This window comes from Rhopalosiphum padi, chromosome 4 (assembly GCF_020882245.1).
Source record: "Rhopalosiphum padi isolate XX-2018 chromosome 4, ASM2088224v1, whole genome shotgun sequence".
Taxonomy (NCBI): domain Eukaryota; kingdom Metazoa; phylum Arthropoda; class Insecta; order Hemiptera; family Aphididae; genus Rhopalosiphum; species Rhopalosiphum padi.
Genome location: NC_083600.1, coordinates 2,894,620 through 2,920,507, shown reverse-complemented (window position 1 = coordinate 2,920,507; position 25,888 = coordinate 2,894,620). Strand labels below are relative to the sequence as shown.

The following is a 25,888-nucleotide window of genomic DNA, read 5'->3' as shown; positions in this document are numbered from 1 at the left end:
TTACGTAAGAGATCATAAATTTATTTACAACTCATTTGAAAAAAAGTAATCGGTTGTTATAGGAATGAATATATGTATTTAGCTATAACAAATTAATTGCTATTATGGATCAATCGATATAAAAAGTAAATAAATAATATAATAGATGAATATTACTATTTATGTATCAGTAATATTGTTTAACTTGGCACAGTCTTTGATAGGGTCTTTATTTACATAACCACGTAACATCATCGAAAATGTTATAAACGAATCTTTATTATTACAATCACATGTTGCAGCTCGGTCAATTGTATCGATATATTTTACTACTATTCCTTTTGCATGTATGTCTCTCGCAAATTTACCCTATATATTAAAAAAAAATAATATTGAAATTCCTACATAAATAATATTTAATAAAATATTACTTTTTGATATAATGAATCAGCATTATCAGCACACCAATATCTATTATAGTGGTCATTTTCACAATACTGAAATTTTTCATAAAATATTTCAAAAATTGTTATAGAAATGTAATTAGAATATTTTTAAAGTAAAAGTGCCTACACTTAACCTAAAATATGTTTAACTAAATATGTAACATATTTATACTTGTATACACTGTACACCTGCCTAATGCATGGGTTGTATTGATGTAGGTCATTAAAACCAACTCCAATAGTGTCATTTTTAATCAATTTTAAATAATGTTTTAGTACAGTGGTTTTCAACCTTTTTGGGTCCACGGCTCCTTTTGATTTTGGAATCAAATATACGGCTCCCATACAAATAATAATAATAATAATAAAAACATATTGTTTACAATTTTATTATTAGTTTATACTACGGACGCGGCTCCTTTAATAATAACCAACGACGCTCCTGGGAGCCGCGACGCACAGGTTGAAAACTACTGTTTTAGTAAATGAATCTAATTAATGAATTAATATTATTTATATACTTTTTGATATGTCACACAACAATTGGGTAGATTTTCGGTCGATGTGTTATTAATTGTTGGAGATACTGAAAATTGAAGATAAATTTTGTCCTTGGCAATCTTTGAGTTGTTCATAGCATTTGCAAATGTTGTCTGAAAAATAAAATATTTACAAAGTGAAGTTAGGTACCTACCTATAAGTACTTAACCAAGGAATGGGTGTTATCTTGAACATTATTCAATGGAACAATTCCACCTTTATACAGATCACTACATGGATTAAACATTTCAAAACCAATTATATAATATTCCATAAGATTATTCAACTTCTCAAAATCAAACCCTATTAAACAAAACGAAAATAATTTTTCCATGGATAAATTTTCTACTTAATAATAAATAAATTTAATCTTATGTTTTTTTATATTAAATATTTGCTTAAACTACTCACAACCCGTAGCCGTTGCATTGTTAGTATAATCTATTATGTTTCCCGCATTCACATATAATCCAATTTGACGTGAAGTATTTTGTTTTATTAAATTAACATATTGAATTAATTTGTCATCACAGTTAACACTTGACCCCTATACGCAAAAAATAATAATTTTATCAGTATCTTTTCATTTTTAAAATCCAAGTATTCTCTAAAACAACATTTTTTTAAATGGGATTCGTAGATTGCTGGGGGTTACCATATACACCAGGTGGACACCACGAACGTAAGTTTAAAATATTATATATTTTTTTATATATAAACGAAAATACTAATAAATTTTTTGTATTGCACTAGAAAATATACTATTAGATATAAATACACAGTAGTGCTTAAGTCAAAGATTATACAGAAATATCAAAAGCACCAATAAGACCATTGATGCTCTTTTCAAACAATGTACTTTTGTGAAAAATATTTTCTACTCATGTGAATACCAAAAAAAATATAAAAAAACTATTAAAATTGGAATTAGATTTACATTTATGAACTATATAATATACTTATATAATAATATACTCGTATTTAATATGTATCCTAATATATATTCAATTTATTATCAAAAAAATAATACCATCCATCGGCCATTATAACATATGACTTTTTCTTTACCTAATCAAACAAAATATATATCTATATATTTATTCATGTTATTAAGCTTTTTACTGCAATGCATTTTTTTTTTTTTTTAAACGCCGATATAAAATAAACACTTGTTTGATAGTTTTGAGCTTTGGTTTTAATAGAAATTGGAGGTGAGAGTTAAACTAATTCTATTTTACTCGTAGATTTTCATTTCAATTTCTCCATTTGGGGATAAACTAATGAACGATTAAGATTTTTGAATAAAGCATTTTTTAACAAATCATGATTTAAAATTAAGCATTAACAATTTATTAATACTTCAAATTGTTAATTGAATTTCATTTTTATTTAACCTATAGAGTTATGTAAATTTTTAAAATCAATCTGTCATTTCAACACTGACTCCAATAAGTTCTTGTACACTAAGACACTAAGCATAAAATGGTTAATTTATGATTATAAATCCAGTGTATCTAAAAAAAATAATGTTTGTTTATACAATTATTATTTCCTAAACAGGTTGATACTTACCAAATCTAAATTCAATAGAATAAACCCCGTTATATTGTAGGTATCTAAAATGTGATTTATGTTTGCTAATACGTAGTTTGTATTATCTGCAGCATCTGCCGTACATTGTGTCTTATCATAACTAAGATATAAATACAGTTGTGGATTAAAGCGTAAAAGACATTTTATATTACATGTAATTTAAAAAAAGAATTATTTTAATTTATATTAAAAATATAATGTAGTGTTTTTGATTATACTATATTGTTCAGTTAAATAATCATATGATCACATTCTTTTATATACCGAAAATAGTCTTATAGGACCATTATTCTTCAAATATTATAAAAGAAATATAATTAAAACAACATATAAACATTGATATATTAACTGATTGGTATATACTATATTGATCGTGAGTAATTACACCTATTTTTCATTGATCTGATTACAAATTTGTATTTGTTTGTTCTTATTTCAGTATTTATAGCAGCTAAAATTATTAGCGATAAAATGAAATGTATTTTTGCTTAGAAATTGATAAAGATTTTATTGATCAATTTAATGAATAATAGATTGAAATTATATAATAGATGAAATTTAATGTTTACGTTAAAACTATTAAATAAAAAAATCAATAATTAATGATAATGAGGAAATTTTCAATTTTAATTTTTTGTTTTGCAATCTCATTATTATATTACTCTTGTAGCGTAATTTTAAATTTTACCATGCTTTTGACCATTCTTTTTAAAAGAATAAATATCCACCAGTTCATTTTGTATTTTTAAAGTATATGATTGCCACCACCATATTAATGAATCACTGTTTGCAATAATGATTGTAGTAATTTGAAGAAATTAAAAAATTAAAAACTTACGAGGAGCATTGTATTAATTTGTCACACATTTCTGCTTATAAAAATATTTTAATGGATATTTATAAAAAAAAAACTAAAAAAAAATTGTAAATTTCATATATTTATATAAATGGTTCAAAAATAAGAAAAATATTTTGAACATTTTACTGTAAATAAAAAAATTATATAACATATTCATCTACGGTTATTCATTATTAAGTTACATCATAAAAATAAAGTCAATTTGTCAACAATTGAATTAATATAACAATTTCTGTATTTTGTTTTTCACGGTTATAAAAACAGGTACTCATAAATTTTCAACTATGAACTATCTAATGTACAAACTAGATCCAATTGTATATCCAAAAACAATCCCATTTTTGAAAATCGAACATTTTATCAACAACATAATATCGTATACTCGGTGTTGTACGATTGAGAACGTTTTACCTTTTTAGTAACACGATTGAGAACGATGTCGGCAGATCAAAGAAACAATATTTTGTACCTTAAAATCAAACGATTGAGAACGATTTTTCTAGCGACGTTGCCATTTATTTTAACTTTTAGTAATAATATTTAGGGCTGGGATTTTGAAGCAAAAGCATCTCTTTTTGGTGTTTTGAAACGTTGTTTTGTAAGTATAAAATGTGTAAACTGATTTTTCACAATTTGTTTATAAAATCTACGACAATTCTTGCGATTAACAAGGACATTCGGCATACTGTCGACAGTTAATAATAAATTATAGGTATAACATAGCATATCATCGATAAAAATCTTATCATAGCTAGGCGTTTATACAACTTATGGCAATATGTCCAGACTTAGAAGTTGGGAGTTTAATTTCCGACTACGTGTATATACTGGCAAATAAATATTGATTTTTTAAATTTTTAAATGACAAAATGACAAATATGTTTTTTATAAATATAGATTCCAGGTAAGTTTATTTTGTAACTGAAATATAGTGATTGATATCTTATATATATTGTATTGTTATTATTTTTATTTATAATTAATGTGACAACGTTGCATAAAAGTTAGCAGGTAAGAACGTTCTCAATTGTGCTATTAAAAAAGGTACGGCCGATAAGGACCGTTCTCAATCGTGTTCTACCCCGTATACTTATCAACATAAAAATACACTTCATGAAAAAATCAATATATACATTGCTCTGCTTGGAATTTAAAATATGCAACTCCGAGTTCATAGTATCCAATTTTGGTTTATAACACAATTTATAGTTATACGATATCAATAATAGTTTTAACTTACATTCATGATCTGTATTTAATTTATTTACAGATTGATCATTAAAAGATACTCCAGCATCATAGACAAATGAAGTACAATTTATTGGTAACCAAACAGTGTCCATGGGTTCATTATCACAGTAGTATCCTTGGGGATCATAATAGCCTGAATACACACATGGTGCTATTCCAAGTTCTGAAAAGTAAAAATTATAATTTCATATATTACAAACTGTATATATCTTATTTTTTTTATAAAAATTATGTCTCAAGACAAGATATATTTATATAAATATATGAAATTTACAAGTTTTTTTAGTTTTTTTTTTATAAATATCCATTAAAATATTTTTATAAGCAGAAATATGTGATAAATTAATGCAACGCTCCTCGTAAGTTTTAATTTTGTAATTTCTCCAAATTACTACAATCACTATTCCAAACAGTGATTCATTAATATAGTGGTGGCAATTATATACTTTAAAAATACAAAATCAACTAGTGGATATTTAAAAAAATACTTAACAATCAAAGAAATTGATGTACTAAAAAAACAAATACGTTTTAAACGAACTAACAAGTTCAAATTTCTTCGTGCAAATCATAAGAAATTGAAAAAACAAAGTCAATCAAAATCATCTGCAATTCATTAGACAATAACTCTTGGAACGTACAATCGTTCACTGACAAAAATGTGATGTACAATGTACATAAGACAGAAGTAAAAGAGTGTACATTGTATGAAGATGAGATATTTTTCGTCCTTGCACAAAATGTTATGCGTGTTTCTATGATTACACGTGTAATTGCCAGGACTATTCAATTCGAAAAAATATGTACATACATATTCACGCCGTTGAAATGAACCTCATCAGCCAAAAACCTACAGAAAATGTAGACAAAAAACTAAAAGAGATAGCACACACAGACGTAGTACAGGCAAAAATTACATGTAAAGATGATGAACCAATGGAGACAGCACATATAGACGAGGAAAATAAATTACACCATGATGATGGTAATTTATTGAAGAAGGATTATTTAAAAACTATTTATTTAATTTTTTAATTAATTTTTTTTTGCAGATATTTTATTATACAACTTGAGGCAGAACATATTACGAGAAATTGGGCAATCGTTAGAGCAGATAAGATCACGATAACAACTACAGCAAATAAATAAAAAATTGATTGCACTCATTCATGTTTCCATCGCTGCTTTAGAAATTCAAACTGTGCCTTTGAGTAAACAAAAAATAAGTTGGAAAGGGGTAAAATGAAAGTACAAAAGAGAATTTTTGACGTAGGTCTACTTTTCATTCCAATACATTCATTCGGTACTATTTTATGTTTTTTTTACAGGTGCCAAAAACAAAACTAATAAAGAAAATTGAATATTTATACCTAGGATAAGTTTGAATTTTTGTACAATTGTTTTATTTTAAAGTAATTGCTTATTATTATTATATACTTAGAGTGACACCTTTTTATTTATTTTTTGGACAAAACAGAAGTTGAAACATTTATATTACAATTTTATTTTTCAACTAAATATATTAATAATAAATAATTATGATTATAAGGTATGATTTATAAAGTGGTAATAAAGATTATTGATATTATAGATTAAATTATACAACCCGGAAATTCCTATACATAACATAGATAAGTTCAATAAATAATTATTATATATTATATTACCATTGCCGAAAAATGTAATATAATATAATATTCAATATTCAATTTTGTTATTTAATAACATTAATATATTTATAATGATTATAATATTTAAATTCACACGGTAATTTAATTATATTAATATATTTATAATGATTATAATATTTAAATTTACGCGGTCATTTGAATGTTATCATTTATCAGTGGCTCCGCAACCGTGACACTCGCCACCGGATCTATGGCATTTGTAGGCTCGTGAATCACATTGAGGCGAGAATCGACGACTTGTATCAGTGCTGCCACTTTGAATGGGTAAAAATATTATACACATTGTTTGGTAACTGTTAAATATTTAAGTATAATAGTAAATAGTATAATAGTATAATAATATTACAATAGGTAGGTACACAATAATTTATTAAATCATAAAAATATACAGAATATAATAGTAGAATAATTGCCAAAAAACTTAATTTAATTTACTCTAAAACAAATATTATGGTATCAATATGTAAGTATTAATATTTAAAAATTTAAAATTTAAAACATTCATGTTATTGACCTCTGAATAAGGTTAGTTTATTGTACCATGTTCTCAAAGATGGTTTCTCGTTTTGGTTTTTATTGTTTTTAAGACTATAATTAATTTTAAGTTTAATATAAGAGAAAGAAATTGACTTTATCAGTATAGTAACATGGTCTGATAAAGGGTTTATAGCATCTGCACTATGAGATTTTATTGATTTAAATAAATTGTGGTTAACAAAAAATGATGAAGGACTTTGGTTTGTAACTTTGGTTTAACTTTGGTTTGTTTACGCACAGGTCATAATCGTATGACGTATATATACATCATATAAATAGAGTAACATAAAATTAGTAGCAACAGACGAACAGGCCTTAAGCCTGCATCGTCACAGCCATTATCATCCCCAAAAAATACTCCAACCCATAATAATAAATCAAACACCTCTCCAAAACCAAAATCACACAAAAAATAAGCCATGTAAGTGACGGATCACGCATCCCCACCACGGGGCAGGCCAAAACAAACGACATACATCACATAACTCGCGTCTCAGATAAAAATGGTACGAGCGGCGAAAAGACAGATAACACAGCACTCGCTAATGAGGCCGTAAATAAAAATATCGTACAGTCACATACAAACATATCTAATTAAAAAATTAATTACGCGACCGCAACAGCTAAAGCAAACAACCCGCAAAGGGACCAAGCTATCATTTTTAATTCAATAGAAGGCATTCCACAAATTGATTATATAAGAGCAGTAGGACATATAGTGTCACCTAAAAATATACTTTTTGTATCTAGGATTTCCAACAGTCGTTTTTGCATATTCCTGAACAATAAGAATACTGTGGACTCCCTGGTTGAATAAACCAAAATCATAACACCAATAAAAACGTAATACAAATACGTAGACCTTATAAATACCGCCAAAAAATAGTGATTTTAAACGTCTGCCCGCCCATTCCAAATGAAAGAATTCTAACAGCACTACAAACAATTAACATCACTCCTGTATCCCAGATTAACTATATCCGAGCAGGTGTAGTCATGGAAGGATACGAGCACGTTCTAAGCTTCCGTAGACAAATGTACATCAACGACAACGACATTCCAAAGCTCCCTGGCTCTCTATACTAATCAACCATGACGAAACCAATTTTAGAATATTCTTCACGGATAACAGAATTTTCGATTTACATACGTCCGGACACACTACATTTTCATGTAAAAAATACATCAAAAACATTGAAAACAATATAAGTACAAATCAGAGCACAAGTACAACAAATGGGAATAATAACTCAATCTTACAAACCGAATTGATAGAGGAAACCATCACTCATCCGAACACTAATTTTGACGAAAACACTACTGAAATAGACATTGATAATATCGAAACAACAGGAGATACAAATACTAACTTGAAACGACCTACTTCACTGACAACAGCTTCCTCAAATCCACCAAGCCCAATGTACAATTCAAACCAGGAAAACAATACATCATTTAAACCTCCAAAAAAAGTACTGATAGTAGAAGATAAAACCGACGTCAACCTACCAAGCTCTACTGAAAACCGGTCACGCTCCAACTCGATAAATCGATTTTCTAACCACCTAGACAGTCACTTGGAACTGATTAAACACCTATTTGACGACAAAACAAAATTTAAAAGATATTTTGACCAATTCATGCACATCACAGAAAATATCCACGAGCAAGATAATCCATTAAATATAATTCACGAATATGGCCTCGAGGGAAGTGAAATAATCTCGATACTCAAAATCACCCGTCCGTACCTCACCACAAAAATAGCAAAAAACAATTATACCCATATTGCTAACAAACTGTTCAAAGCCCTAGATATCGAAACAATAACAGAGCCTACTTACTCGGGCTCCAATGAAAACTGATGTCAAACCCAAACAAAACCGCAATAGCTTTTATCAAAATATGAAACCGTTTAATATAATTCAATGGAACCTAAACGGTTTTTTTAAAAAACAAAACGAACTCAAACTAATAATAAGCAACCTAAACCCTCAAATCATTTGCCTTCGAGAGACCAACTTCAAAGAAGACTACTCAGCCCCACTTAAAGAATATTCAGGCTTTAGTAAAAATAGGAAAACAGCAAACAGGGCTAGTGGGGGAGTATCGATATACGTAAAATCAAATATCCCGGTTCAAGAAGCACAAATTAAAAGCTACTTAGAAACCATTGCAATAACAATCGATCTCAAAGAAAAATCCACCATATGCAATATATATCTCCCAAATCTAACAAACATCAACTTTTCTGATTTAGACGATATCACAAAACAACTACCAAAACCATATATAATCGTGGGTGATTTTAATGCCCACAACATACTATGGGGATCTAATACAACAGACTATAGAGGCCAATTAATAGAAAAATTAATCACGGCCCAAAATCTTATTTTGTTAAACGATATATCTCCTTCCCATATAAACATAGCTAATGGTAACTTCTCAAACATTGATCTTTCGCTGAGTACACCCTCCATTTCCCAAAGACTCGAGTGGGAAGTGTTAAACGAAGTATACAGCAGCGATCACCTACCAATAAAAATTAAATTATCAATGAGACAAACAAATTTTAAAAACAACCAAATACATTGATGGAATTTCAAAAACTCAAATTGACAATTATTCTCCGACCTATTAGAAGAAGAAACTACGTCATTAGAAAACATGTATTCGTCAAATACAGACGAAGCAGCACTTAAATTTACAACACTAATTATATCGATAGCACAAAAAACAATAGGCAGTAATGCAAAGCAAAAAAAACTAAGTCCCGTGGTGGAATGAGAAAATCAAAGAGGCCATTAAAGATAAAAACAATGCACTCAAAAAATTTTAAAATACAATTCACAAGAAAACTTTATCAAGTTAAAGCAGCTAAGAGTCAAAGCTAAATACCTCATAAATCATAGCAAAAAAACTTCACAAACACAATCAATTCACAAGCCAAACCTTCAGAAATATGGAATAAAATAAAATCACTTAAAGGCTTAAGCAGAGGTGATGAAATCATTATAAAAATGAACAAGAAACAATAACAGACCCAGAAAAAGTAGCCAACACACTAGCCATCTTCTTCCAAAATAACTCAAGCAATGACTCATATGATAAGAAATTCATCTCCGAAATCAAAACACCAAATGAAAGAATACAAATCAAATTTATAATAAACTCCTTAGGCCTAGACCAGAATAGCATGAATCTCCCAATTACAATAAGTGAAATTGAACAGACATTAAACAAATGCAACAGCAAAAGTCCAGGACCAGATGAAATCCCATACAGCTTTTTACATAATTTAGGGCCAACATCCAAGGATCAATTACTAAGGATTTACAACAAAATGTGGAACCCAGGTAACATCCCCGGCGAATGGAAGAGAGGAACAATAATACCACTACCAAAACCAGGCAAAAATAAAAATGCGACGGAAGGATATAGACCTATTACCCTTCTGAATACAATGGCAAAAGTATTAGAAAAGACAATCAACAATCGCCTCATATGGTTCCTCGAAAAGAACAAAATAATAGCAAATGAATAAAGCGGATTTCGTAGATCCCGTTCCACCACTGACAACCTTATCATCCTACACTCTGAAATAGCCAAAACATTTGCGGAAAATCAGTATCTTGGAATGATATGTCTAGACATTACAAAAGCGTACGATACCATATGGAGATACCGTGTAATTCAAATACTCAGCAAAATATTATCAAACGGGAATATGCTTAACTATATAAAAAGCTTACTAGACAACCGACAATTTGCAGTCAAGGTATCAAATATTCTATCTGAAAATCTCATACAAGTAAATGGAATACCTCAATAGTCACTCTCAGTGACTTTGTTCCTATTAGCAATCAATGATATAATGGAAAATATCAAATATCCAGTAAATGCAAATTTATTCGCCGACGATTTCAACTTCTGGTGTAGAAGCCACAATTTTTCAACAGTACAACAATGTTTTGATGAAACAGCTAATAAGCTAACACAATGGGCAAAAAAAACAGGCTTCAAATTTTCAAATGCAAAATCCCAATGCATCATATTCTCCAAAAAGAAAGGCCCAAAACATATAAAAGTCCAAATAGACGGAAAAGACATCCCAAACAACAACGTAGTCAAAATCCTTGGTCTACACTTTGATACAAAAGTTAACTGGATCTATCATCTAAAATACTTAAAGCTTTAGACAGATATTAATCAAAGATTGAATTTAATAAAAACGTTAAGCCGCACACAATGGGGTGGGGAGGAACAAAAACTTATCCGGATACATAGGCAACTTATCAGAGCAAAGATAGATTACGGAGCAATTCTATACCAATCAGCTAGTTAATCACATCTAAAAATAATATACAGTGTATTAAACTCCAGCATAAGACTATGCATTGGAGCTTTCAAATCTAACCCTATAGAAAGCATAAGAAGCACCTCCTGAACTAAGAGAACAGATAAAACAATACTCTATGCAGCCAGCATCACTAGAAATGCAAATAATCCAGCCAACAAACATATAGCCGAAATCACTAAACATGCTAAAGAATATAAAATACAACTGAGCTCTATAGCCAAAGTAAACCCGTACAGTTTCTCACCATGGTCTACCAAATTGATGATAAATATGGAACTAGCTCAAAATAAAAAAGAAAATACGAACCCCTTAACATATCATGAACATTTAAGAAAAGTACTAGATATTTACCAAAATCATAATATGTTCTTCACAGATGCTTCAAAAACGGAAAAAGGAGTCGGCATTGCAATAGTACATCCAGATACAACAATTAAATATAGATTGCCAAATGAATGTTCCATATACTCTGCCAAAGCAATAGCTGTCCTCAAAACAACAGATTACATACAAAAACAAGACAAACAATCTGATACTCACTGTCTCATTGAGCATACTAAGAAGTTTAGAAAATACAACAAACCCAACAGACATGGCTAAAATTATTCAAGAAAAAACCAAAGAACTAAAGCTTAGGGGTATAAATATCACATTCATTTGGGTACCGGGGACATTCAAATATTACAGTGAACGAAATGGCGGACAAAGCAGCAAAGGAAGCGGCACAACCAAGCAATAATATACAATTTCTGGACATCGTAACATATAATGACATCAAAACCCATATTAAAAACAAATTTCAAATAAAATGGCAAACACGATGGTCGAAAGAACGGATCAAACTTAGTGAAATAAAAAACACTAAAAAAATATGTCTAAATTGACATAACCCGAATCTCAGCAGAAGAGAAAAAATCCTGATCAATCGTCTCCGAATAGGCCACACAAGGCTGACTCACAAGTTTCTCATGGCTAAAAAGGAGCCCACTCAATGTACAGCCTTTGGGGTTACTCTAACAGTTAAGCATATAATAACAGAATGCTATCAATACTCCGATGAACTCAGAAAATACAACATTCCACCCAACATGAGCCAAGCACTAGGGCCAGAAATTGAAAACATATCAAAAATGTTAGTCTTCCTAAGAAAGACAAATTCTATTTTATACAATACAATTTAAACCTACTGTTAATGATAACTTTAATATTTCTGTTTGTAGCAATTATATATAAATAACACCATATAAATATTATAAATTTAGTTCTAGTACCTAACCACTAATTATGTAACATACAAAAAAACTAATGACCTTTGTTGTTGATGATTTTTTTAAGTTCAATAAAAAAAAAAATATATTTTATGAAATTATTATGAAGTTGAAATTATTATATTTTTCATAAGTTAATACGCAATTACGTGTTCAAAATATTTAAACTAATATTGTGTTATTTTTAATTTGTACGTATAGCATGCAACAGTTTTCTAATCGTAAAATAAATCGTTATATAAGTTATAATAATGGTTATATAAATATATACACTGGAACCTTAATAACTTGGACCTCTATAAATCAAATTTTCGATAACTGGAAGGAATACCATGGCCGTGCATTCCAATTTATGATAACTTGAACCTCTATAACTCGAATTTTATTTTCGCCCCTAAACGATTCGAGTTATCGGGGTTCCACTGTATATATAATAAAATATAATTGGTAAGATTTTAATCCGTCTTCGCTCTGAATAAGTTTATCATGTATAACGATTTATCCTTTAATTTAAATTTAACATATCCATTACTGTGGCTTACTTAATTACGACATTGTACGATTCGTAATGTATATGAGAATAATTACCTACAAATCAATGTTTTGAAGTTAAAAAAACTTATGAATTTAAAAATCTGTATTTTAAATAAATTCTAAATTGCCAGTATAACACAACCAATTTAATATATTTGATAGGTTTTGTATAAAATAATAATTCAAAATAATACAATAGAAAATTGTATATTATCAATTACCAATAGATATAGATGTTTTAGACCTTCTGGATTCTACCTCAACAAATAAATGGTTATAAAATAGGATGTATCTTTTAAGCACAACAATATAGCATGTAAATACAATTATAACTAATAAGTAATAATAATAATAATAATAACAACAATAATAATAATAAAAGAAATAAATAAACACAAAATTTTGGCCAGCTGGTACAATTTAGCTATAAGAATTGATAGATATATAAAGTAATAATATTGTATTAAATTCGCAAACATGACTGTATTAAATAACGGTGGCGATTAACGCCTCTTAGGCAACGAAAATGAAAAAAATATATAAAATGCGATTCGGGCACTTCCAATACTTATAATATAATAATTAAAACAAAATCATGGTAATTCGCGTACTCGAAAAATATAATATAATATAACGTGAGAATAACAGCATTCACGCCTGCAACATTACAAAATAATATAAGATGATTCGCAACAAATGTCAAAACTTAGTATATGTGTAAGTATTTATATGGTTACGTACTTGGGCGTTCAATACAATCAAAACAATAACATATTATTATAATTCACATTATAGTTATAGATAATAATAATTCATATAAAATATAATTCACAATTACATATTATAATGTTATGTATTTTAATCTCAAGTATATAATTATGTATTTTGTTTAACAATATATTACCTGTGTTGGCATCATAAGTGTTCCATTCCATTAGAAGAACTAAACTCATAATTAATATAAAATATTTCATCTTTTTTGTTTATCGAATCATACAATATAATTTAGTTTATAGTTATAATATAAAACACAATTGTTGATATTTAACTAACGTGAAATATTTTATTAATAATGCATATTATAGTCGTATTTGAAATATTCATAATATGACAATTGTTTACAATTGTACAAATAAATAAATAAGCAAAACATACAATAATGCTTACGTAGGTAAAGTTGAATAAAATAAAATAAAATATAACAGTCTATTTTCATTGGTTAAATAATCAATTCCCACACCATATAACATAATATACAGTAAGAACTCTTTACAACGAAAAACTCTATATAACGTAAATATTACATTATAATGGTTAGTTTGATTTATAATTCTTGTATCGTCTTTATGACAAATACTCTCTATAACGTAAGAACCTTAGTCCTTTCAAATTCGTTATTGAGAGTTTTCACTATATATATTATGTCGCCTATTGTAATAATTATTTTGTCGAAGCAAAAACCAATTAGTATACGAATTATAACCCAAATCGAATAATATATCATTTAACATTAAATTGAAACATTGTTTTTTTGTTTATAAAGTACTCAATCATTAATAAATGAATAAAGGATATTAAATGAAAACTTGTGATTTAGAATTTTTTTTTACAGCAGAAATGAGTAGCTTTATATTCAATTAAAGGTAGACTACTAATTGCTTCTCAATAAAAAAAACTTGTTTAAACGTACCAGTTAAATTACTGTCAGCTATAAATCTGTAGAAAAAATGTTATGAAAATATAAATACGTCTAAATAGTGAATAAATACATATATATTGTATATACGGGCGTTACTCGTATGCGTAAATTTACTATATTTCGTGAATCATATGCGCAGATGAATTTTCAATACTTGTAATAATATTGTCCACCATATTATATAAAAATCATTTGTGAGTATAAAATACAACCAAAGTCTACCGTAAATCAAAAGATTGTTTTTAAACAAATTCCTTCCCACGTTTGCGGGTTTAGTACTGTCTGTATCAACCTGTATCAACAGGTATATTTAACAATTATTTAGTTTTTTGCTATTTTATTTTATAATTTTTTTTAATGTTATTACATCTTTATTGTACCTACCTATTTTAATTTATTAGCGTAATAATTTGCGCTGAGTTGTTTTAAATATTCTAAATTGTTTTTATATTTATTATATTGTTCATTCCAATACTTGCCTATAATGTTATAACGTAGGTATACGCAAGAGGATGCGTTCATATATTGTATCATCTGTATTCAAAATATAATATTTATAATAGGTATATGATACCTATAATAAAACAATATAAACAATTACTGTTTACTCAGATAGATGGTAATAAATAACACAAAAAATGTGTGGACTGAACATATTCCACAACCATCGTTGTGAAGCATAAATCTATGGGTCATGCAAGGCAAGCCTGAAGGTTCATAAAATGTAAATTAAGCTAACTAATTTAAATGTTAAACAAATTCAGCTTAAATGTAATATACAATTTTTATTTTTGTGAGGCCTACGAATTACGTTTAATTTTTGAATGTTACCAGAGACATAGTCGCTACACTCTAGTGTGCTCTAATCGAATACTTAAATAAATTATTATTACATACATTAATGTTATTAAATCTAATGTGATAAGACTAGAGAGACTTAAATTTTTATCAGGTACATAATATATATGTATATTTCATATCAGTATTGGAACTACCTATTATGCTAATAATTACCATAGAGTTTAACAATTTTTCAAATACAGTAAAATCTCTTTACAAAGAGCTTCAGGGGATAATTTAGTTTATAGTTATACTGTTATAGTTATAATATAAAACACAATTGTTTGTATTAAACTAACGTGAAATATTTTATAAATTATGCATATTATAGTCGTATTTAAAATTGTCATAATATGACAATTGTTTACAATTGTACAAATAAATAAATAAACAAAACATACAATAATGCTTACGTAGGTAAAGTTTAATCATATAAAATAAAATATAACAGTCTATTTTCATTAGTAAAATAATAAATTCCCACATCATATAATATAATATACAGTAAGAACTCTTTACAACGCAAAACTCTATATAACGTAAATATTACATTATAATGGTTAGTTTGATTTATAACTTATTATATAATTTTTGTACCCTCTTTATTACAAAAACTCTCTATAACGTAAGAAATCTCTTGGTCCCTTCAAATTCGTTGTAGAAAGTTTTCAATATTTATATTATGTCGCCTATTGCAATAATTAATTTGTCAAAACAAAAGCGAAAATATTTTTTCTAAAAATTCAAAAACTAATTGGTACACGAATTATTACCCAAATCGAATAATTTATCATTTAACATTAAATTGAAACATCTTATTATTGTTTATAAAGTACTTAATCATTAATAAATTAATACAGGATATTAAATGAAAACTTGTGATTTAGAATTTTTATTTTTTTTTACATTGGAAATGAGTAGCTTTATGTTCAATTAAAGGTAGTGTTTACGCCGCGGAATAAAAGAAAGTGGTTATTATTATAATATTATTATTACACTCCGGCCAATCACACACACGCACAACATATTTATTTATTTTCATTATTATTTTATCTCGTTTAAATATCATGTGAATTATATAATATAATATTATGCAACGGCGCCTTATCGTTTCCGCCGTCGGACCGCCGGTGCGAAAAATAACACGGCCGCTGTTCACTAGTATTATACGTTGTCGCGGAAGCACTGTCGCAAAAATATTGATTATAAAAATCGGGTTCGTTGTGCTGTTTTTTTTTGTTTTGGGTACAAAGCGCGAATCGGCAATCGCCTTCCCCATATTATATATTGTGCTAGGCGCAATTTTGTTATTACATTTTTTTTTGGCGCTAATCGCCGAATTTTTTAATATTATATTTTATAAGCGCTAATCGCCATCTTTTTATTTATGCGTAGACGCGAATCGTCGAAATTACTATATTAACATTTCGTCCAAAATATTTGATTGGAGAAGGGTGCCCTTCACGACTGTGAGTAGGCAACCGCACGTGATGCACTACTCGCACAATAATAAGATATAAAATAAATAACACTATTCAATTGAATATGATAAAAAAATGTCTATATATTTTGCCTTTGCCAAATTTGTAAAAAAATATATTTAGCCTGAGCTGCCTCTACGACAATGTATAAAAAATAAACTATGTAATACTAATGAATAATATAATGCAGCTCGTCAGCCGATTACCTGGGAACTGGCGTCTGTTGGCGGCTTCGAACCAGAACGCTACCGTCTCGGGATGCCCACACTTGTACAATAAAAGGAATATAATATCAAATAAAATGTGTGACAATCCCGAGAACGTACGACCAACGGGCCACCAGTTCAGACGATTAACTCAAATAGACAACGAACTACAACTCAAACAACTAATTCACGTGGTTCTGCAAGTATGTCTTATGGCTGCCCTGAATTGGGGAATAATATTAGTAATAATCTTATATAAGAATAATGACGATACTTACAGAAAACCAATACATATACAAGAAAAACGCTGAAACAATAATGATGAAAATGATGTTTGTACAAACTAACAAAAGAAATATGGCCACTGGCTGAGATTGTTCTCACGCAGCTCGAACAGCAAAACAAACACGATGAAAGAGGCGCCCGTACGCGACGGTTTTTATAACCTTTTCAGCCAAGTTCAATCTCCACAGTGTTAACGCACACCAAAGTTAAATAAACCTGAACTTGGGCGACACTGCGAGAATGACTTGACTGAATTGGACACTGGACATTGGAACTTTAAGAAAAACACGGAGACATAATTGAAAATTTTGAATGAAAACGGGAACACAACGGTCATTATCAGGCGACTGATAGTACCACACTGCACAGCTGGCACGATACTAAGTCACCTGAAAAATGATAACATAGAAGAAATATGACACGAAGTGGCGCGAAATTAAAAATACAGACGACGCGAACAAACATATTATAATATTATTTGTTTTATTTATTATGTGTGTGGAATTATTTATATAGGCTAAATTAGGTAGCAGCTGGCTAGCCGAGCACCGACAACAAGTTGTGAGTTTTTATTATTATTTATTTTATTATTTACTACTAATTTATTATACAATTCTATTTGGCGTTTAGCTGTATAATATTATTATTTATCAGTGTTGTGCCAAACAGGAATATTATTATTACTATTATTTTTTATTACATTCTTTTACATTTTTTATTTGTTGGGCCAAAACGGCCGTAGGGTTATTGTCAATTATTGTGTCATATTATACTATATTCTTTTTACCAAATTTCTACTGAGTTACCATTTATTTAGAGTTATCCGTGTCATTAGTTTTAAGTTTACACACAACCATATATACACATTACACACCTTACACTACACCACACTACATAGCTCACTAGTATTTGCGCGGCGAACCCAACCACTTCTAGTTGAGCTATAACACACCTACACACAATTTACACAAGTCAGTCGGTGTGTTAGTACAGATCGAAGTATTATAATAACCGAGCGCACGGGTTCCCGGCCTGCACACAAGGCCGTACCTGTGGGGGGGGGGTTTAGGTTAGGTTAACACCCCCCCCCACCAAGAAATTAATTTCCAGTTACGGCCTTGCCTACAAAGGTAGACTACTAATGGCTTCTCAATAAAAGACTTGTTTTAATCGTACCAATAAAAATTACTGTCAGCCATAAATTTGTAGAAAAGGTGTTAAGAAAAATATAAATACATCTAAATAGTAAATATATACATTATACATATATGTATATACGGGCGTTACTCGTATGCGTACATTTACTACATTTTGTGTATAATTTGCGCAGACAAATTTTCAATACTTGTAATAAAATTTTCCATCATATTATATAGAAATCATTTATGGATATGACATATAACAAAAGCCTACCGTTGTTTTTAAACATTTTCCTTTCAATGTTTCCTATGTAACTGATCTGTATCGACCTGCATCAACAAAATATGTGATTAAAATTTATTTTTATTTTTTTGTTAATTAAATTTGCCATTATATTTTATTCATAATAAAATATGTATAATAATTAGTAGGTACATGATACCTATAATAAAACAATATTAGCAATTATTGTTTACTCAGATAGATGGTAATAACTAGGGCTCGGGACTTATTGAATTCGCATATTTTTATTGAATAGTCCAATAAATTGCTAAGTAAGACAGAAATTTGTTTCAAGTTGTAACAAATTTAAATATATCAAAGAAAAATTGCATATTTTTGCATATTTTGAGGTTTTAATGAAAAGACGCATATTTTCACAATAGACATTTTTTTATACATTTAATATGCTATATTTTAAGTATTATGTAGAATATTTCTTATAATAGTTAATAAGAGTTTTCTGTGCATTATCGAAATCAATTATTATCGATAAACGTCAAATAAAGATAAGATATTTTAAGAGAACTTTCTGGTATTTTTTTTAAAAATAGTTTCCTATACGGCTCGTCATTACTCTGCTAGCATAATAGTAGCCCACATATCAGTCTCGTGTCTTGCGGTCTCGTGTGCGCGTTGTACGATCGTAATATATTATTTTTATTTTTATTGTAAATTTTATTACGTTTTTAATTTAATTTCGTTTCGTAAAAAAATGCCTAAGCAAATAACGAGTGTTTTAGTTAAAAAATATATTGCAGAATTTGGGACAGATGTTTTTTCAGCAGACCAAAATGTATTGTTTTGTAATTTTTGTGAAACGAAAGTGAGCGTGGATAAAAGGTTTATTGTCACCCAACATCTTAAGACGGAAAAACATAAGCGGGCAGCTAAGCGCGTTGAAAATTTTACAAGTAAACTACTTACACAACCATTTATAACGGACGCTACAAAGAAGTCTATATTCAATCACGATCTATGTAAGGCTTTGTTGACAGCCAATATACCTATGAATAAATTATCCAATCCATGTTTTAAAGAATTTCTATCGAAGTATACTGGTAAAGATATTCCTTCTGAATCAACGTTAAGAAAAGGTTATGTTAATGAAATTTATGAAAATACAATTCAAAAAATTAGAAATTATGTTCAAAATAAATGTATTTGGGTATCAATAGACGAGACAACCGATGTTACAGGCAGATATGTAGCAAACGTTGTTATTGGCATTTTAAATGAAACTGAGCGTAGTAAGATTTTTCTTTTACATTCTGAGGAGCTGGAAAAATGTAATAATTCCACAATTTGTAAATTATTTGATAGATCCATGAACTTACTTTGGCCGAACGGTGTTCAGCACGATAAAGTATTATTGTTTCTTAGTGACGCTGCCCCCTATATGGTTAAAGCTGGAAAAGCCATTAAATTATTTTATTCAAAAATTATACACATTACTTGTTTGGCCCATGCATTTCATAGGGTCGCGGAAACTGTACGAGTAGGATATCCAAAAGTTGACAAACTTATTGCAAATGTGAAAAAAGTTTTTAGTAAAGCACCTTCTCGGATTCAATATTTTAAATCAATAGCTCCATCTCTATACCTACCACCAGAACCAATTTTGACAAGATGGGGTACTTGGATAAAGGCAGCTAATTACTATTGTGAAAATGTATTACTAATAAGTAGTAATAACTAATAAATAACACAAAAAATGTGTCGACTGAAAATATCCCACAACCTTCGTTGATATGGATCAAACAAGGCAATCCTCGAGGTTCATAAAATGTAAATAAAGCTAACTAATTTAAATGTTAAAAATTTAAACTTTTTTTTTTTAATTTTTTTTTTTTATTTTTTTTTTAAAAAAAAAATAAAAATTTTTTGAATGTGGCTAGAGACAGTCGCTATACTCTAATGTGCTCTAATCGAATAGTTAAATAAATTATTATTACATACATTAATTTTATTAAATCTAATATAATAAGACTAGAGTTAAGTTAAGTTAGGCTTATTATTATTTAATTTTTACGATATTTTTGGTTTTTTGAGTTTTTCTGAATATTATCAGGCCGGAACTCACTGATCTCCAACATCTTAATGTTTAAGACTTAAAAGACACGTCAGGCTGTTACCAGTGCCGCAACTACCGGGTGTGCAAGGTGTGCATTGCACATCGGCCCCAAACCAATGTGGTATATATAGGCCCCCAAATCGATTTGTTAAAATTAGTTTGTAGATTATAGATGTAATAATAATTCTTAGAACAAAAAAACAGTTCAAATATAATAAAATATCATTGTTTACCATGTAAAATAAAAATACTTGCAGGTCCGTGGTCTACGCGATCGGGAGACGAACCACTAGGAACACATTTAATCGTACATTTATAAAAATAGATTATTGATAAACATACAAATGTGAAATGTTCCTTGGGTTTTTACTTTTTGTACGTACGAATCGTACGATATTGGGATATTCAATTACGTATTACGTAATTTTATGATTTTATTGTTGATTTTTGTACGTTATTCGTCTGTCCGTGGCTTCATTGGTTATTTCTATTTAGTGTAAATACTGAATACTAATAGTATACCGTATACTTTGTAGTTTGTACGAATTGTTAATAACCATTTCAGGAATTATTTTTTTTTATTTTGAAAGTGATTTGTGGATTTATTTTTTTCTGATATAATATTTTCAATACTTATTATAATAATTTGTTAAAAATGTCAAAACGTATATGCATGAGTGGTTGGGATAAGCACAAAAAAAAAATGAAACAACAGAACGAAAATCAAAATGCAGCAAATGCTATGAAATTGTGGATTAAAAAATCAGGTTAATATTTTTAAATTATATCTATCTTAATGATTTTTTAGATTTGTTCAATTGTACTGTATTTCATATTTAGAAATAAAAGAACCATATAGTCAGGGATGTTGTCACACGATATCCAGTTATAACTTAGATATTTTGATTTATTCATAAATTATTTATATAAAAAAAATAAAAATGTAATTACGTTATTAGAACATAATTAAATTAAATAATTTTCAGTTGTATCCAATACTTCAACTATTATTGAAAATCATCAAGAAAATGCAACTATAAAAAAGAATGATAGCTCAGAAGGTACATTTGTTATTAATCTTAAATTTTAAATTAAAAAAACAATAAAAACCATATAGTCATACAATTTGAGTTATAAGTTAAAATGTATGTAGATATTTTGATTTATTCATGCATTTATATTTATAAAAATAAAAAAATGTTATTTTATTATCAGAAAATAATTTTTATTAAATTTTTAGTTTTATCCAACACTTCAACTGTTATTGAAAATCATCAAGAGAATGAAATTATAAAAGAGAATGATAGTTCAAAAGGTACATTTGTTATTAATTTTAAAATTTAAAATAAAAAAACAATAAAAACCATATAGTCATACAATTTGAGTTATAAGTTAAAATTTATGTAGATATTTTGATTTATTCATGCATTTATTTATAAAAATAAAAAAATGTTATTTTATTATCAGAAAATAATTTTTATTAAATTTTCAGTTTTATCCAACACTTCAATTGTTATTAAAAATCATCAAGAGAATGAAATTATAAAAGAGAATGATAGTTTAAAAGGTATAATTTATTGAGAATATATTTAAAAAATAAATTCAATATTGAACAATTAATTTAAATTTTTGGTACCTACCTACTGACAGTGGTGTTTATACTTGTTTATTTTACATTTATTTTAGATTTTGATGGCTTAAATTTAACTTTAAAGTATCCGTCTGATCGTGGAAATTTTGAAGGTGAAATATGCACTTCATTAAAAAAGAGTATTTTGTTATTTGGACCATGCAAACCATCAATCAAGTTTCCTAAGAATCATGTTAACAGATGTTTTTCTACTGATTATTACTATATAACAACTAAAACAGGTATTCGAATTCCACGGCTATGGTTATGCTATTCTTTAATTTTAGATAAAGCATATTGTGAGTTTTGTTGGCTTTTTGCTAACCGACAATATGAACATTATAAACATGAATGGATTTCTGGCATTGACAACTGGCAACATTTATCACAACAAATTTCTAAGCATGAAAATTCTATTCAACATATAAATGCAACAGAAATTCGTAGATATTGGGAAAAAAATAAAACATTAGATACAGATTTAGAAAAACAAATATCTGAAGAAGCAGAGTATTGGAGAAATGTTCTTCGTCGAGTTATTCATGTAATTTTGACACTTACATCAGGTAATACTGCTCTCCGAGGAAACGAAGGAAAGAAAGGTAATCCTCAAGAAATTGAAGGTAACTTCATGCGTACTATTAGACTACTTGCAAAATTTGATCCTTTTGTTCATAATTTATTAAATGATTCAAAAAAACATATAAAATACTTAAGTTGGAAAATTCAAGACGAGCTTATAGAAATTTTAGCATCAGATGTACGTAACAATATATGTGATGAAATTAAAAAGTGTTCTTGGTTTTCAATTATAATCGACTCGACCCAAGATATTACTAAAGTTGATCAAGTGAGCATAATTATTAGGTATGTCTTTGTTGAATATAAAAATCACATATTAGATATAAGGGAATCATTTTTAGGATTTTTTGCATTACAAAATCATGGTTCATCTGATTATGCTGAACTTTTGTTGAAAATACTAAATAAGTTTGGTTTAGATATAAAAAAATGCCGTGGTCAGGGTTATGATGGGGCTTCTGTAATGAGTGGTGTCCATTTTGGAGTACAAAAGCGAATTATTGATATTGTGCCAACGGCTATTTATGTTCATTGTTGTGCGCATAATTTAAATTTGGTAATTTCTGATGCTGCTAAAACCTCACAAAAGATTGTTTCATTTTTTAGTACAGTGCAAGATGTATTCAATTTCTTTGGTTCTAGTGCACCAAGGTGGGCATTATTAGCGCTTGGTGATGAACAAGGATGTAAAGTTTCCAAGAAAACATTAAAAAAAGTATGCCCAACAAGATGGGAAGCAAGACATGATGCAGTATTTGTATTACAAGAGAGGTTCATAGATGTTGTTAAATGTTTAACTAAAATATCATTAACTACCAAGAAACCAGATGAAAAAAATGCAAGTATATCTTTAAAAAAAAAATTGGAATCAAGTGAATTTATTTTAATTTTATGCTTATGGGAAAATATTTTGAGAATTTTAAATGTTGCTTCAAAATTATTACAAGGAATTAATTTTTCCATTGAAAAAACTTCTACACTTATGGATCAATCAATTTGTCAAATCAATCAATTAAGGAATAATTATGATGAGATATTGAGTAAATCAAAAGAATTATGTGCTAAATGGAATATATCAATTCCATTCCATTCAGTTCGTAAAAGATATGTAAATAAAAAGTTTGATGATTTTGATGGCGACTCTCGGCTAGATATTAATGAAGAAAATTTTAAAATAAAAGTATTTTTACCTGTCTTTGATACTATACTGTTTCAATTACATAATCGATTTGAAGGAATGTTCACTATAGTTAGTAATTTTAAATTTCTATCGCCATTAACTATTATTGAACAAAATGAAGATTATATTATAAAATCATCATATGATTTTATAAAGTTGTATGCAAATGATATTTCATCTGATCTTACAAGACAGTTATTATGTCTAAAGCTGCATATTACAAAAAGTGATAAAACTGTTGTATCAGGACTCAAGACCATACAAAATTTGGCTTTTTATATAATTGACATGGATTTATCAACAAGTTTTCCTGATGTTCTAGCTGCTTGTCTTATATTTTTAACAATTCCTGTTACGGTAGCATCTGCAGAAAGAAGTTTCTCTAAGCTTAAACTTATTAAAAATTATTTGCGTAATTCTATGAAGCAAGAGCGTCTCAGTGGCATTTCTATTCTGAACATAGAAAAGGGAAGAACTTCTGAGATAGACATAGAGAAGATCATTGACAACTTTTCAAACGCAAAAGCAAGAAAAAAACAATTTTTTTAAAATTGTAACAAATGTATTGAAATTATAGTATAGTAATATTTGAATAATGATTATAACAATTATATTATTTATATAATTCAATTTTTTTTTAATTAATTAATAAGTAGTTGTATCTATTAATATAATAATTTATTTATATTTTATAGGCTTATATAGTTTAATTAAAATTATATCTACAAGAAAATTATTATGTCATGTTCACAGTTGTTGTACATATGTACTTTATCCATAATATTAATTATATTTTGTAACATTTCAAATTAATATACTAAAAAATATATCAAAAGTCTGTTTAAGTTAAACTACTTGATAAATTAAAAAAAAAAATTTTTGTCCATGCAGTAGTAATAGTAGTAATCATGCTTCATTTTATAATAATGTGAAAAATATCAGAATGATGTGTAATGTTGTCTCTTAACAATTTAAATATAGGTAGTTAAAGATAGGTAATTTACTATCTTTTATAGTACAAATGCCGGTCATCATAATGTATATAATTATATTCATATCTAATTTACAGCAAATACGCCAAATACATTTTTGAAAATTATATTTAGGCCCTAAATTAAGGTTTGCACACCTACTTCATGATGTCTAGTTGCGGCACTGGCTGTTACTCGCCTATAGCCGTTTTATTAACAAGACTAGAATGTAGAGTGGATTATAATAGGTACTGTAGTCAGTAATAGACACAGGGCCGCATTTAGGGGGGGGGGGGGGGTACTGGCAACAATTGCCCCGGGCGCCAGTATGTTGGGAAGGCCAACATTTTTTAGTCAGAAATTTGTTCATTTGTAAAAATTAAAACTTTTACAATTGAAATTATTTTAATTACAGTATTATATAATACATAATATTTATAATGTTAATTGTTAGTGTATT

General features: G+C 28.3%; 2 protein-coding genes across 4 annotated transcripts; one reads left to right on the top strand and one right to left on the bottom strand.

The window, feature by feature from the left end:
- LOC132929679 (uncharacterized) lies at positions 1–17,404 on the bottom strand. 3 transcript variants are annotated; one of them, XM_060995195.1, is made up of 9 exons: positions 13,966–14,104; positions 6,487–6,613; positions 4,660–4,831; positions 2,538–2,712; positions 1,377–1,512; positions 1,135–1,268; positions 947–1,078; positions 411–476; positions 1–348 (listed from the first exon to the last, which is right to left on the bottom strand). In XM_060995195.1, the coding sequence occupies exons 3-9, from the start codon at positions 4,758–4,760 to the stop codon at positions 160–162; spliced, it is 933 nt and encodes a 310-aa protein (XP_060851178.1). In that variant the 5' UTR covers positions 4,761–4,831; positions 6,487–6,613; positions 13,966–14,104; the 3' UTR covers positions 1–159. The 3 variants fall into 3 exon arrangements, with proteins under 3 accessions (XP_060851178.1, XP_060851177.1, XP_060851176.1); XM_060995194.1 differs by lacking the exons at positions 6,487–6,613; positions 13,966–14,104 and adding an exon at positions 17,288–17,404; XM_060995193.1 differs by lacking the exon at positions 6,487–6,613.
- A 3,739-nt stretch (positions 17,405–21,143) lies between these two features.
- LOC132930931 (zinc finger MYM-type protein 1-like) lies at positions 21,144–25,292 on the top strand. Its single transcript, XM_060997050.1, has 5 exons — positions 21,144–21,832; positions 22,052–22,126; positions 22,306–22,380; positions 22,558–22,632; positions 22,752–25,292. Exons 1-5 carry the CDS (start codon positions 21,721–21,723, stop codon positions 25,004–25,006), a joined length of 2,592 nt encoding a protein of 863 aa, XP_060853033.1. The 5' UTR covers positions 21,144–21,720; the 3' UTR covers positions 25,007–25,292.
- The last annotated feature ends 596 nt before the right edge of the window (positions 25,293–25,888 follow it).